A 15,135-nucleotide genomic window follows, 5' to 3' on the forward strand; every position below is an offset into this window, starting at 1 on the left:
CATCCCTTTTTCCAGAAAAAATATCTCGCCACGCGATGTATTGAAATACATTTCGCGACGCTCATGCATTGAATTTCGAGGGCGCGGAAATGCATTTCAATACATATTTTTGCTACATGAATAACCCCATTAAACATTTCGAAATTTTTCGATTTTGCAAAACTTCAAAATTTTAGAATTTTCCTATTTTGAAATTTTCGGAATTTCAGAATTTTCCGATTTTCAAAATTTAGGAATTATCAGACTTTCAAATTGTCGGATTTTCCAATTTTCAGAATTTTGAAAATTCAGAATGTTGTGAACTGATTTTGAAAACTTCGATTTTTAAAATTTCAATTTTTTGAAACTTTTAGATTATAAAAACTCCGGAATTTTGTGATTTTCAAAAGTTGAAACTTCGGAATATTTCAATTTTGAGAATTTCTTTTGATTTTCCGATTTTGCAAAATTTCGGATTTTAAAAATTTTGGAACTTTTCGAAAATCCAGAGTCTCAGAATTCCAGGATTTTAGTATTTCAAAAGTTTAGATTTGCAGAATATCAGGTTTTCGAAAATTCAGAATTTTGGAATGTTGCGATTTTGAATTTCTCGATTTTTAAATTTTTCGAACATCCCTGAATATCGATTTTTAGATCCCAACTCACATCAATGTATTCCAGCACCTCTGTCGCTTTCGCTAGATTAAATCGACACGCCTCTTCCAGTAGTTTCCTATAGTTTCCTGTTTGCCTTTCAGCAAGCACCCGAAAATGATCGACAACATTTTCAGCCACCAACAGAGGCAGTACTCCAGAATATTCTGTAGCTGATGACGTCGTTGGTGTGGAGACGTGCGGAAAGAGGTATTTATGAATTCGTGGGCAAACTGTTTCAATAGTTTTTCGCTCGAAATTCGAACGTCTGGATGAGATGGAGAATCGCCGGAAGACGTGGAGGGAACGCATTCTTGAAACTCCCAAACTCCGAAAAAATCTAGAAACCTAAAAAGTTCTAAAAATCGAAAAAAAAAAGCACTAGTCCTGGAATTATTTTCCAAGGGTACAACATAGAAGTGACAATTTTAAGACATTTATTATACACCCGTATTTACATAAATAAATTAGTTTTCTCTAAAAATCCAAAATCATCGATTCGTATCGAGCATCGCGTTCTCTCTAGCGATCACAGCTTCATCAAACTGAATCACGTAGGCGGTTCCATTGTGCCAGTGAGCCGTGACTTTGCATTTGAATGAGGCGCTCTGAAAATTAGTTTTATACATATCGTAAGCACTCTAAACTTTGAGCCCATATATCTAGGTTCCTGTCAAAGATAGCAAAATGTAAACACTTGCTAAAATGTCTATCATAATATCAGCGACATTTTTTCAGTTGACAACTTTTAGATACTTTTCACAGGAAGTGAAATATATGGGCTCAAAGTAATTTGCCTTCATTCGAAACTTACATCCAGAATAGCCTCAACGATTCCAGCAGCAAAAGCGGCGCAATTCAAGACTCCCTTGTCGCGTGGCACCGAGATGTAGGTGTTCATAAGTGGGTCCTTTTCAATTAGAAGATCTGGAAAAAATTCTATTTGTCTTAAACACTTTTTTTAGCTATTTAATATGCACAAAATCCCATTTTTCAGTTGATTTCCAGCCATTCTGACCACTTTCAGGAGTCTGGAGCTCGGCTGTCAAGTGTCCAATCAATTTGAAATTTTTGGAGAATGTAAAACAGACCTAGATTGAAAACTGTGCATCCACAAAATTTTTGAAATTTCCTAATTTTTCAGCTATTATCCGGTTTCTGAAAGACACCTGTTTTTTCCACAGTTTAAGTACAAAAACGGGCCAAAAAGGGTGTCTTTCCGAAATTGGCAAATATCTGAAAAAGTAGAAATTTTCCAAAATTCTGTAAATGCGAAGTTTTCAATCTAGGTCTGATTTACACCCTGCAAAATTTCAAAGTGATTGGACACTCGAGACCCGAGCTCCAGGCTTCTGAAAATGCTCAAAATGGCCAAAGATCGACTGAAGAATCGGTTTTGCGTATCTTATTCAGAGGTACTGTATAGAAGACTCTAGGATTCAGCAGATCTAGGAGACAGAAAATAGATAATCCGAAATTCTGAAATCCTGAATGGCTAACTCACAAGTACAATGATCATCATTAGATCTCTCCAACTTGTCGGCTTCCTTCCCAAATAAATTCTTCCAAACTGTCGATTTAATGAACATGAGCATTCCCAACAGCTTCGTCTCCCGTTTGTAACCCTTCTCTCTCAACACAATAATATCAAACATTCTCAATCCGACTTGTTTTCCGTACGACGCAATTTTGTCATGAATATCTGTGACGGTTTCCGATCGATTCTGGGCGTAGAGAACCATTTCGGAGAATAGGACTGCAAACGTGGACAGGTTGATCTCGCCCTTTCCGCGGCTCAACGATTTGTCCAGGATTCCTGTGGTTTTGGCCATTCTGGAAGAAGAGAATATGGGGTTATGGAGAAAGTGGAATTGGAAAATAATATCAAAATGTGTAGAATTGGAGTCTAGAATAGGGATTATTGGAACCGAAACGACTTTTTCCCGGAATTTTTGATGCTAAAATCGCAAAAACTTTCGAAAGAAAAATTGAGTTTTTCTTCAATTTTTGCACAATTTTTAGACCTTTTTAGGTTTTCAGCTATTTTCAACGATTATTTTTCGATTTTCTCGAATTTTCTGTCTGAAATTCGGGTGTTCTTGACGGAAGATTACTGTAGATTACTGTAATAAACCAATTCCCTTGTATTTTTTCTCTGGCAAAATTTTTTTGTCTGCATTTTGACGTATTGGTTTTTTCACAAAAACTACAATCTAGAAGATTTTCTACAGTAAGCTACAGTAGTCAAAACAGCGTTCCATCGAATTTCAGACAAAAAATTCGGTAAAACCGAAAAATAATCTTTGAAAATAGCAAAAAATCCTAAAAGGGTCTAAATTTCGCAAAAAACGAAGGAAATGGATTTTTCTCTTGAAAATCGCTATTTTTTCAGAGTTTTCAATTTTGGCGGGAATTCAGAAAAAAAACGGACTGAAAATGTGGTTTTTGGTACTGAAACTCATACAACTCTGCTGAAACCGGCGGGATGATTCTAAAAGTTTCAGAAGTGCCTAGATAATCTATTCTGATCCCAAACGTGCTTTTTCCTAGAAACAATTATGCCAAAAAATTTTAATTTTCAGAGAGTTATGGGCGGGTCTTTCTAGATTCAATCACTGCTTAATGGATGTTCTAAGATCCAGCCAATGAATGAGAAATTTTGGAAAAATCAATTAAATAGTAGGCCTTTCACATTTCTAACCCCTGAACATCCACATTCTCAATTACATTCCCTATTCAAACTCACCCAAAACCATACTTGCAAAATTTCGGGCCGGCCCGCTGTTTGTACAGCAGATGATTAAAAAAAAATTTTTTTTTGAAAATTTTATAATTTTTCAAAAATTTAATCAAAAACTATATTTTTTGACTACTTTCTACTTTTATAACTTTTAATAATTATGTAACGTTTTCTCTTTTTTAATTCAAAAAAATATCCCAATTTTTCATTGGAATTTTTTTTTACTGAGAAAGGGCTGGCCGGGAAAACTGTCGTTTCGGCCTGGCCCGGCCCGTTGCAAGTATGCCCAAAACTTCCAATTTCTAACCCTCTAAATTTCTTATAATTCAAAACTCCCGACCCCTCCCTCGTCCTAGGACCTCTTTTATGGACCACCCTCTGCTTCTATGGCAACCAGAGCTCTCTTCTTTCCCACACCTGCTCCGGAGAAAAAAGAGAGAAAGAGACAGCAGACAAATCCATAAAAGAGAAGAGACCCTCCCAAAAATATATTCGTTTTTAGTTATTTTATTTATTGCAAGCTACTAAAATGGACGACGTCGTTGAGGAGAAAAACAAGATTGCTCGCTTCCATAATCTTCTGATTCGACCCAATATTGGTGAATTTTTGGGAGCGTTTTTCTTTTCTTTTTTAGGTAATTTTCTTTCGGATTCTTCCAAAAATATCAAGTTTTCCAGCATGTTTCGCGGGCCAATGTCAGCGCTCCAACGGCCTAATCTACCCATTTCTCTCCGCATTTTCCCTCTATATCTCCCGAAGTCTAGTGCTGCCTCTAACACCCGCTCATCTGAATCCAGCAGTCACTTTTCTGCATTGGCTACGAAACGAGGTGCCTTTAGCGATAGCCGTCACATTCTGTTTGGTTCAACTCGTCGGTTTTCTTTTCGGAGTTTCCTTATTTCGATCACTCGTCTCGCAAACGGAATTCAACGATTATGTGGTGATGTATGAGATCGTGGCGGTAGACGGAGTGAGAAAGATTAATCGATTACAGGTAAAATGACAGAAAATTAGAGAAAATTTTTGGGGGGTTTTTACAGCGCAAACTTCAAAAATTGTCTAAGAATTTCGTTTAAAGGTGGGGGGACAGGAGGTTCTTCGATGTTTTTTTGTAGTTAGAGTATGCATTCTACCGTCACGGTGTACAACGCTTAATGTCACTCTGCGTACAGCTGTCGTCCTCGCCTTTATGTATGCAATCGGGCGTGCGCTTTCTCTTTGCCCGCTTGGATCAGTCGGTAGCGGCGCCGCACCCTCAATCATCGCCCTCACAAGTTCAACTCCTCGAGGGGCATCTTTGAACGGAATTTCGACAACATTATTCTTCTCATGTCCCCCCCCCCCTTTAAAAAATTGTCAATTTTTAGTTTTTTTTCTAAAAATTTAAAAAATTCCAGGCTTTCCTTCTAGAAGTCGTTCTCTCAATGATTTTCCATCTGGCCCACAGTCTTGGGGATCGACAGGAAACTACAGTAGCCGCTGCATGGGTAGGACACTTTGTAATCGTTTTGTAAAACCTGTATTATAAGGGCCCTTCAATTTTTTTCACGGAAAAATTCGGTGAATTTTCACTCAAAATTCATGAAAAATGAGCAAAATTTTCCAGCAAAATTTCATCAAATTTAAGATGCTTTTCTATTAGAGGGCCCTTCTAATACAGGTTTTACGGCAGTATTTTTTTCAGGGTTTCATCCAATTCGTATCCTATCCGTTATATGGATTCACTTCGAATATCACCCTTCTTCTGGTCACTTCTACAGTATCCTATATTTTTTCGCCACTGACCACGCCCTCTTTTTTACTGTTGTACTTGAATGTATTCGCATCGCTAATAGCAGCGTTGGCTGCTTGGTGTCTAGATTTGTGAGTTTTAAGAGAATTTAGGGATTTTAATGATTTAAAAAATTTCAGATTATGCCAAAGGAGTGTGGAAGAGGAAGAATAAGGAGAAGAGAAGAAATAATAAAGTGATTAATTCAACAGCTTCTACTATATTTTTTGTAACTCAACAAAAATAAAGAAATTCTCGACCGCAAAATGGTTTATTTATTAAAGGATCATTCAGAAAACTAGGGTGATGATATAAGCACAACAGCGGCTTTTAAATATACACACATTACACTTTTATGCCATAACCACACTGATAGCCAGGTGATTATAGAGCAGAATTTGGGAGTGTATGGTGCGCGCGGGTACGACAAATGAGACAATTGGCGTCAATTTGAATGAATGGAAGTGTGGTGGGGGTGAGAGAGAGATGGGATAGAAATATGTGGGAGTGAAAGTGTGGGGACTTATATTTATATATTTTCAGCGGGGGGTGACGAAAAAGTCGTAGATGACATCAGAAAAGTTGGGGAGGGACGGATGATGGTGAAAAACAAACGAAAAACAGAATACGCGCCGAATGTTAATATAATAGCAGGGATTGGGGTGGAGAAGCGCTTAGAAATAGAAAAAGAATACCGAGGAAGAACAGGCGGTAGTGCCCCTCTCCTCAAAATAGATAATACATTTTTCTTTCAACAGTTTAATTGACATGAAATAATGATAGGGACGGAAAGGAAAAGAGAGAAGGAAATTGGTTTACATTCCATTGTCGAAGAAGTTATGGGACTGGAACATGTTATGGTGTCCACCAGCTGGTTGTTGTTGCGGAGTAGGTCCTCGCATCTGCTGTTGCTGTTGTGGTGGATTGTGCCATGGAGCGTAGCCGCCTGGAGCAAATGCTGATGTTTGTTTAAAGTGACATCAAGTTATTAAGATCTTACCTTGACTGTTCGATAAATCTCCGCCACCATTGTGACCTCCCATCATGCGAGCTCCGTACTCTTGATTTCCGGAGTTCTGTTGTTGCATGGTTTGAGCATTCCACATATCACCATAACCACGTGGCTGCTGTTGTTGCACCCGTTGTTGGTTCTGATGATGGTGTTGCATTTGGGACTGCTGATAACCACCCTGACCCATATTCACAGACGGCTGTGGTTGTTGTGGCTGACTAGCGGATCGGATGTATGAAGGGGCAGTTGGAGGGGCTCCACCGGAGACCATACCATTGCCCATCGAAGCCGATGGTCCCTGCAAAAGCTTTTAAAATGATAGCATCAATATAGTTCTAAAGGAAACATACTCTCAGGAAGTCGGATCCAAGACTACCGCTAGTGTTTCCATTGGCGGCCCAAATATCTCTTTGCAGAGAATCCATAGACTGGTTGAACGAACTCTCGCTGCGGCTTGGCTCACGGAGATCACCGAGATTGCCTATGGTACCAATTGTGTTCCATGACCACAATGAAGACGAGGTGTCGTCAGCGCGGTTGGTTTTGAGACCAATTGGAGATGGAACTCTGGAAACACGAGCTGCACGAGAAGGTGTAGCAGCAGCGGTTGGTGTTTCAACAGCACTTGGTTGTCGAGTGGCAACTGGAGTTCGTGGTTGTCCGATAACACCGGCAGCTGGAGTTGGGAGAACTGGTGGAGGAAGAACGGATGGGGATGGAGCAACAACTTGGACTGGTGGTGGCTTCACAAGATTTGGAAGGGTATCAGCAGCAGGAACTTTGATGTCAAGAGTTTGCGAAAGCGTCTTGACTCCATTCTTGATGTGCTCAGTAGCATGATCATACTCAGCTTTCACAGACTTGATTTGGGCATCTATTTTGTCCAGAGCAGCCTTCCATTCAGCAAGAGACTTCCGCAGGACATCACGATCATTGACTTGGCGGGTGCTGAAAAAAAGTTCACTTGGTTTATGAAAAAAAAAAACAAATAGGTCACATACCGGTTGGCAAGAGTTTCAGTTTCGGTAAATCCGTGATGGATAGCCTCTCTTCTCTTCTTGAGCTCTTCGCTGGCAATATTCCACTTTGATTCCATAACAGCAACTTCAGCTGCACGTGCTCTTTCGGTCATTGAGGCCAATTGTCCAGCAACAGCCTTCTTGTCCTTCTCGAACTTCTCCTTTTGACGGGTGACTTCTTCAACTTCCTTGCGTGCCTTATCTCTTTCAGTTTCTTTCTCGGTGATCTCGATTGCCTGTTGGCGAATCGTTTGAGTATCCCGATCCTTCTCCTTCTTCGCCTTGGTGCGTTCTTCAGTCGACTTCTTCTTCAAAGTCTCCAATTCCTTTCGCATGACCTTCGACTTTTCGTCGAGCTCGTTTAGTGAAACCTGGAGACCCGTTGCTCGATTCTCTTCCTTTGTCGCCTTGCTTTCAGCCTTCTTCAATGCTACTTTCAGGTCTTTATTTTCCTTCAATGCCTTTGCATTCTTCTCCTGTTCCTCAGCAAGTTTGACAGCTTGCTCAGCCACCTTTCTATCATTGACCTTTCGTTCCTCGAAAGATATAGAAAGAGCCTCGCGGGTTGCTTTCAATTCTTCGCTCGATTCATTCTCTAGTTTGGTCTTTTCAGCAAGCAACTCATTGATCCTCGCTGCTACATCTCCATGCTCACCGCAGAATTGAACAATGAAACGGTGAACTCGTTCGCTGTTAGAAGCGATTTGCGCCATCATTGGTTGCAATCTTTTATGAAGATCCTTGAAATTTTCAAGAGCATCACGCATACGAACAGTGTTATCCTCTCCTGACCCAATTGGATTTGGGTTTTCTGGGACGCGCATGAAGTCGCTGACAAGGCCACGGTTAGTTTCACCGGTTGCGTCGTTCGGAACGACTTGCTTCATCGAACGCTTAGCAATAACTGTTGGGCGTCCGTTGATGACCGACTTGGCACTTGATCCTGAAGTTGCAGCAGCACTGGTTGTTTTCTTGGTGGTTGTTTCTGTTTGTTTCTTGGCATCTGCCGGAATGGCTGGGAATCCTGTCTTGATATTCGACGAAAATGATTCCTTGATGTTCTCGAAATCAGCGGCGACCTTCTGAGATGCGCAGTAAGCCATACGGGCATTCTCGTAACAAGTGTTGGCACAACTGACAGTTTCTCGGAACTCATGGTCCAATGCAACTATCAATGGGTTGATTTTGTAGTTCAATTCATCTAACAAATCTTGACGGTCTTCCTCGCTGAGCCGAGCCAAAACACCATCAGGGTCAACATTGCCGCTGAGAGCGCCTTCGAGGTCCAACCAGCTCTTGAGCATTTTGTCCAATTGAGTGACCGGAGCTTGTCCATCCAGAACAGTTCCATCAGCAGCTGCCTCTTCACCATTCACAACTGGCAAACTCTCGAGCACGTCGTTTGTGAATGAGTCTTGTTCTTCTCCGCCTTCTCCACCAAACACTGTCTCAACGGCATCCTCTGGATTGGCATTGATTCCGGTTCGGGTGTAGTACGAGTCGGTGAAGACTGTCGCCTTGGTGGTGTCTTGGTCCTGGAACTGACGAATAACACTTTCCGTGATCATCCGCTGGAACTCAGCACTCTTTACGAAAAGATAAGCTTGTTCTCAGCAAAAACCTACCTCCTCATTTTTCAAGGATGCTCGTCTATTGACAGGAAACTCTTCTAAAATCAAACTCAGTACCTCTTCATAATCCTCGGTTTGAACCATGCGGTCGCAGAGATGGATGTCGTCGCTGTCACCGTCACGGTCGTCACCGTCCTCCTCCCAGTGCTGATCATCGTCCACGTCGTCGTCGATGTTGTCATGGTCCTCGAACAACTCGAGAGTACTGCAATCGTCACTTTGATTTTTGTAATCTCCTCCTTCTTCATACTCATTCTCTTCATACTCATCGTCGAACTCAGCTTCCTCGTCCTCGTCACTAATACCTGTCTTCTCTTCTTGAGACTCTTCGGAGTCAGTTTGCTCCTCAGCCTCGGCCTCTTCCTTGGATCTGTTGGCATCCTTCTTGGAAGCGTCGTCAGACTTGTTGCTCTTTCTCTTTTCGACCAAGTCTGAAAATTTAAAATGCTGAACATCAACAGCACAATAGCTATACCTTTGACGGTTGGCCCGGTATTGGTTCTCTGCTGGTTGGTGTTGTTTCTGGAAAGCCAATAAGATTATAGTAATGCCTAGTCTTCAAGCGTTTCTTACTGATCATATGGCTTCTTCTTCTTCATGTGTTGCACTGTCACTACTGCTCGCGTCTTCTTGCCACCCTTTGCCGTCATCTTTCCATTCAACGATTTCTGGGCGCCAGTCAACGCTTGCCGTAGAGACGTCGGCTTTCCATTTGTAGTTTCTGGAGCAGCGACTGGTCCCTTCTCTATACGCTCGATACTCTCAAAGAGCTTCGCATTCACGAAAGTTTCCCGCTGGGTTTCAAGACGAGCATAACAAACGTCATCCTTTCCCTTGCAGAATTTCATAGCACTTTGATTAGCTTCGAGAGCCAGGTCGATATTACCCTTCTTCATCTGCATATCAGCCAGCACAATCCACTTTTCAATCTTATCCAGAAAGTCTTCGTGTGTCATCATGTTCTTTGGTGCTTCTGCCTTGACAGCGATTTCCAAAACAACAGTGTCATCGCGTATATACCCTTGACCTTCATCAATTATGTCCTGAAAATTTAAACCTGAATGTTAACGGATAGGGGTGATTGTACTAACCGCCCATGTCATAAAACACGAGTATCCCCAATCGTTTTCCTTCGAAGTATACGTGTGTGTCGTTCGTCGGGCAAAGTGAGGGACATTCGGCTTGTATGAAATCATGCGCATATCAGCAACTGCGTGAACACTCCATTGGCTGAAAATTAACACTTATCTCTTCTGGCCATTGAATTTAGTATACTAACTCAGAATAGGCTCTTTCCGGAGCACACTGTAGGAAGAATCCCATACACTTTTGCTGCTTTTTCTGTACCATATGCTGTTTTGGCATCACCATAATCTTCCATGAGACTCCTTCTATCGATTTCGGCTTGGAACACATCGTCTCTTCCAGCTGTGAGAACTGGTTGATGACAAGTCGTAGTTTGCAGTTATCGTCGGTCCACGATGGCCCATCTCCTTTAGCGTTTCCGTTTGAAGCTGCGTTAGACGAAGAGGCATTGGCAGCAGTGTTAGCGTTCTGAAGACAAATGGGTCCTCAAGAGGTACTAATCAGTGATTCTCACCTGTTTCTTCGGTTCCCCGGCAGCACCTGTCGTTGAAGCAGCTCGTGTTTTTGACTGTTGTGTAGTAGGCTGTTGAGGTGGAGTCTGGGTATTTGTCGTAGTAGAATTATTGAGCATTGCGGTTTTCTTTTCTCCAAAATAGGCTTCAATTTCGTTTGGCTTCACACCAGCAGGACCGGATAACTTTTTCTCAGCAGGAGGCTGAAATATTGAAATTAGTGATCTTGCCACAGAAAATTGTACCTACCACTGTTTGATTTGTTGATGGCGCGGGTGATGATGAAGCTGCTTGTGTCGGCGGTGTGGACGTTCCTGATGCTGATGCAGACGCTGATGACGGGGTATCTGAACATAAAAATTAAATCGTTTTTCAAATAGTTTATTGGCTTACCGGGGTTGTTTGCACCACCACCAGCGGCCTGTTGTGACGTTGCGTTTGATGAGGGCTGAGAGGGATTCTGATGCTGGCATCCTGCACTGCTGGATTGATCTGTCTGACAGGCAACATCAGTGCCTATCCTCGTTCTGGAACTAAAATAGCCTTGTTTATTATGTCCTTTTTAAAACTGTTTGTTTCGAGAACTTTCAGTTATGCTTTCTGAGAAAGCTTTTCTCCATGAATCATGTTCTATTCACATGATCCATCTTCTCTTTCCTAGCCATTCCTTTGCTGTGAAACGAATATTCTTTTTTGTGTGATGAATTGCCTTAAAACCGGTTGTTCCCCCCTATATCCTTTCTCTGACTGGTAATTCATCATATCACAGTCACGACCTGATTCCTTTTGATTCGCGGAAACAAACTTTCATCACAATCTCATATATATCTTACCTGGCCTTCTTTTTCTGATGAAGTTCACATTGACCTTGACCTTCCATTTTGTCTGTTTTTTTGGGGATTTGGGGTTGAAAAAAGTTTCAGTTGGGGATTGATTTGATAGTTCGGTTTCAACAGCACACTTCGTTACGGGCGTGTCGTCGAGTCGAAGATCGTAAATTTGAACAACTGTGTAGCTACTGAAAGTTGTTAACGATAAATTTTTTAACTGCAAAGAAAGGTAACGGAGAGTGAAATGAACAAATATAAGCGGGGGAAAAATCAATCGATTCGACAATCGATGACAAAACGAGGCAAAAGTACCGAGAATCGAGGAACGAGAGAAGGGATGAAGAAAGAAAGAAGGAAGGAGGTGTACGACCCAAAAACTATTGTTGGAGAGGGGAAAATAGAGAAAGAGAGAGAGAGAGAGAGAGAGAGAAAAGCGGATAAAACGAACGCAAACGGGCCGGGGCAATGGGAAGAAAAACAGCGAGAGGAGAAGAGACATGAGGGACGCGAAGGGGGCAAAAGATGTAGAGGGAGAAGAAGATGCTGCTATAGGGCTGGCTGGCTTGCGGCGGTCGGGCGGTGGCGAGTAAGAGGGGACACCATAGACACACATTGAGAAGAGAAGAGAAGACACGTCGGAAATCGATCAAGTAGCGGCCACTATTGCAGCGATGGAAACCGACGGCGGTCCTCGTCTCTTCTCTCGGAGAGAGACTGACACGAATCAGACAGATGAGAACGATGGAAATTCTACGGGCACTACTACGAAAAAAAAATTGCGCTACCACTGACGAGATCGACAACAGAAGCGCGCAATTTCAATTAGTCAGGAACGATTCTTAAAGATAAAAGCTTCGGAAATCTAGATCCTCTCAGTGAAATTAGATACTTTTGAAGACAAAAGTGGATTAGTAACTGACAAGGGAACCTTTTAAGTGAAGGTAGGAGTTAGCAGAAACCACCTACATAGATCGGAAGAGCATAGTCGAAAACCTATAAATCCGTTTTCAAAGTCTGCTTACGAGACTTTTGAAGTGCTGAAATTTCAGTTTCAGTGCCAAAAATCCCATTTTCAGCGAAATCAGCTATTTTCAAATTTGATTTTCTCCACTCCTAGGAAGTTTTAGGACTTGAAATTTTCTGTGTAATACTCAAAACTATGTGAAATTTTATATTTCAGACAGTTTCTACATTTTCAAAAAAAAAATTTTTTGGCCCAGCGAAAATCTTGGCAAGTTTTAAAACTTTCCAAAACTTTTCCGAAAATACTTTTTTTTTCAGAAAATGTTCGAAATATGAAACTTCACATAGTTTTGAGTATTACACAAAAAGTTTCAAGTCCTAAAACCTCATAGGAGTGGAGAAAATCAAATTTGAAAATAGCTGATTTCGCTGAAAATGTGATTTTTGGCACTGAAACTGAAATTTCAGCACTTCAAAAGTCAGACTTTGAAAACGGATTTATAGGTTTTCGACTATGCTCTTCCGATCTATGTAGGTGGTTTCTGCTAACTCCTACCTTCACTTAAAAGGTTCTCTTGTGAGAACTGACAAAGATTGTGTGACCTCATCTAAAAAACCCAATAAATAGTATCAAAACAGTTTGCCCATTATTTGATTCTCATGAAACACGGTGTTTTTTATCCCGGAATGTTTTTCAAAATAATTTTTTCGCGCCTTTTTTGATGGAACGCAGGCACCGCTGAGTAGCGACTTAGCAGTTCAATTTTAAGCTTTCGCGTCGAAACCAAACGATAATTCTACAGTAGAATTACGGTCATCGCATTTGAGCGCATTTGTATGACGTCCCAAAAAAACACCGTGATGAAAAAATCTTTCTTCTGGCTTTCATTTTTCGACATTGAATCGTGTCAGATTGAAACTTAAAGTCGAATGATGCAAGTATCGAAAACTGAACACAAGCCTAGCCAATCTTCCCTTAACATCTTTAGAAAATAAGAGATAAATGCCTATTGCATGATTGGAAAAGGGAGTGTTCGATGACTGTTTCGCTATCAATCTTTTGACCAGTCACTTTTTTTTATGAGTTTCTAGTTAAGATGGTGACGGCCTATGATTAGTTTTGCAAAACGAAAACTTTTCGAAGTCGTGATCAGAAGAGGAAAAAAGAAAACTATTTCGTCGAATGGAATGATGAAGAGGTTCTCGAATGGCTGTTAAAACTGCGGCCAACGATGGAATGACATAGGCGGAATAGATAGGATGTTAGGGTCGGTCGGGACACATCAAAAAGGTAACAAGGACGAAAGTAATGAGAAGAGATGGGTTGAACGATTAGGGTGTCGTTGAATTAAAGACAAAAGTTTCCTTCTCTTCCAGAACAGTTTAGACCAAAGCTTTTTTTAAAGTTTGCGCTGACGATAGGTGTACCGAAAGACCGACAACCGTTAGTAGTCGTCAACAAAGTTCACAGAAATATAATGTGAGTGATGTTGTGCTAGATTGAATTTATGAACCGAGTAAACAAAATGAGAAATATTATAAATAATTGGGGGGGGGGGGGGGCCGAGAAAAATTGATGGCTGCAGCATCAGACTAGTGTGACGTCAGAGGAGACATTTCAGAGAAATAAGCAAATGAAATCATTTTCGGGCGAATATTTAGTAAGGAAAAACATAAAAATAACTAATAATAAAACGAAACTGGGACCGGGGATTTGTAACGGAAGATTCCAGAAAATAGACACTTTGGACTGCTTTCTGGGCCCAGAAATCTTAGATTTGGGGAATATAATGACTTGAACACGAAAAATTCAAAAAAAGAGCTCATTCTCTTCAATAAGAACAGAAACCAAAGTGGTGGAGTGTTCCACATGTCAATCAATAAAACGACAGGCGCAACAGCCATCCGAACAAGCGTTTTCGTCGATTCCCTCTTGATCCAACCTGTTTATTCTCATTGTCCGCATTTTCAGCTATTTTTTTATCGAAGAATTCTCTCAATTTTTGTGGAAAACAACGGAAAACAAGAGAAAACAAAAGAGAAAAAGCTCTCTTGCTCGAACATTTCTCCGCACTGCTAATTTCCTCGTTCGCGGCGAGACCCGAGCGAGTGGAGAACGACATGCGCCTTTAAAACCTAGTATTTCGAATCGGAAAAATCAAAAAACGAGAGATGTTTCACCTTCTTTTTTATAATTTTCAATTGATTTTTTTTGTTTTTCATGTTTCTAATCTAAATTTCTGCAATTTTTCACATTTTTTATAGGTTAAATACTGATTTTTGGCTAAAATTCGACTTAAAATTCGATTTTTCCGATTTGTCAAAATGTTTTATCAAAAACTATGTTTTCAGAGAACTAAACCATGTATAACGGTATAGGACTTCAAACCGCACGCGGTTCCGGCACAAATGGATACGTTCAATCGAATTTGTCGCATCTTATGCAAGCAAGAGTGAGTTTTTACTAAAAAATCTAATTGTTTCAATAAAATAAATTGATTTTTTTTCAGAGAAAAATCGAGTATAATGGCGAGGAAGATTTGCGAAAAATGGAAGCTGATCTCAACAAAAAACCCAACGAAGAGATTATGGATCACAACAGAAAGCGGCAGATTGAAGTGAAGTGTACTGAATTCGAAATGCTACTCGAAGATAAAGGTTTGGATGATGAAGATATCGAGAAAAAGGTCAACGAATATCGTCAGAACCTTTTGAAACAACTCGAATCTGGAGAGCTCAACGTCGATAAAGAGTTAGATACGAGAGAGTCTCATGCTAGAAGACGTGCCGCCGCTCAGAACAGAGATAAAATGAGAAACGCGTTGGGATTGGGCGAAGACTACGTTCCCGGAAGTTCTATGGCCAAAATGAACAAATCTGACATTGTTGGAGCAGCTCTGGAATCAGAGCTTCCACTGAAAGACGACAAAGAGGAGA

At 40.9% G+C, this 15,135-nt stretch overlaps 4 protein-coding genes across 4 annotated transcripts in view; 2 read left to right on the top strand and 2 right to left on the bottom strand.

The window, feature by feature from the left end:
* Positions 1–2,465, bottom strand: part of CBG20918 — a gene marked incomplete at both ends in the record, with an annotated part of 15,252 nt that extends 12,787 nt beyond the window's left edge. The window contains 4 exons of the mRNA XM_002631671.2: positions 646–981; positions 1,239–1,241; positions 1,448–1,560; positions 2,138–2,465. Coding sequence (XP_002631717.2) covers positions 646–981; positions 1,239–1,241; positions 1,448–1,560; positions 2,138–2,465 — 780 coding nt within the window. The remainder of the gene's footprint in view (positions 1–645; positions 982–1,238; positions 1,242–1,447; positions 1,561–2,137) is intronic.
* A 1,437-nt stretch (positions 2,466–3,902) lies between these two features.
* Cbr-aqp-12 lies at positions 3,903–5,319 on the top strand (the record flags this gene model as incomplete). Its single annotated transcript, XM_045242759.1, has 4 exons — positions 3,903–4,008; positions 4,052–4,368; positions 5,059–5,237; positions 5,286–5,319. The coding sequence occupies 4 exons, from the start codon at positions 3,903–3,905 to the stop codon at positions 5,317–5,319; spliced, it is 636 nt and encodes a 211-aa protein (XP_045097173.1).
* A 641-nt stretch (positions 5,320–5,960) lies between these two features.
* On the bottom strand, positions 5,961–11,285 carry Cbr-pqn-87 (the record flags this gene model as incomplete). The annotated part of the gene is made up of 12 exons (XM_045242760.1): positions 5,961–6,091; positions 6,146–6,464; positions 6,508–7,105; positions 7,159–8,747; positions 8,802–9,282; positions 9,381–9,850; positions 9,899–10,037; positions 10,087–10,361; positions 10,408–10,608; positions 10,655–10,752; positions 10,799–10,932; positions 11,239–11,285. The coding sequence occupies 12 exons, from the start codon at positions 11,283–11,285 to the stop codon at positions 5,961–5,963; spliced, it is 4,482 nt and encodes a 1,493-aa protein (XP_045097174.1).
* Positions 11,286–14,561: 3,276 nt separating this feature from the next.
* The window catches only part of Cbr-rsr-2, a gene marked incomplete at both ends in the record, with an annotated part of 1,998 nt that continues 1,424 nt past the window's right edge, over positions 14,562–15,135 (top strand). Inside the window, 2 exons of the mRNA XM_045242761.1 lie at positions 14,562–14,651; positions 14,709–15,083. Coding sequence (XP_045097175.1) covers positions 14,562–14,651; positions 14,709–15,083 — 465 coding nt within the window. The remainder of the gene's footprint in view (positions 14,652–14,708; positions 15,084–15,135) is intronic.

This window comes from Caenorhabditis briggsae, assembly GCF_000004555.2.
Source record: "Caenorhabditis briggsae complete genome, chrII, whole genome shotgun sequence".
In the NCBI taxonomy this organism is placed as follows: domain Eukaryota; kingdom Metazoa; phylum Nematoda; class Chromadorea; order Rhabditida; family Rhabditidae; genus Caenorhabditis; species Caenorhabditis briggsae.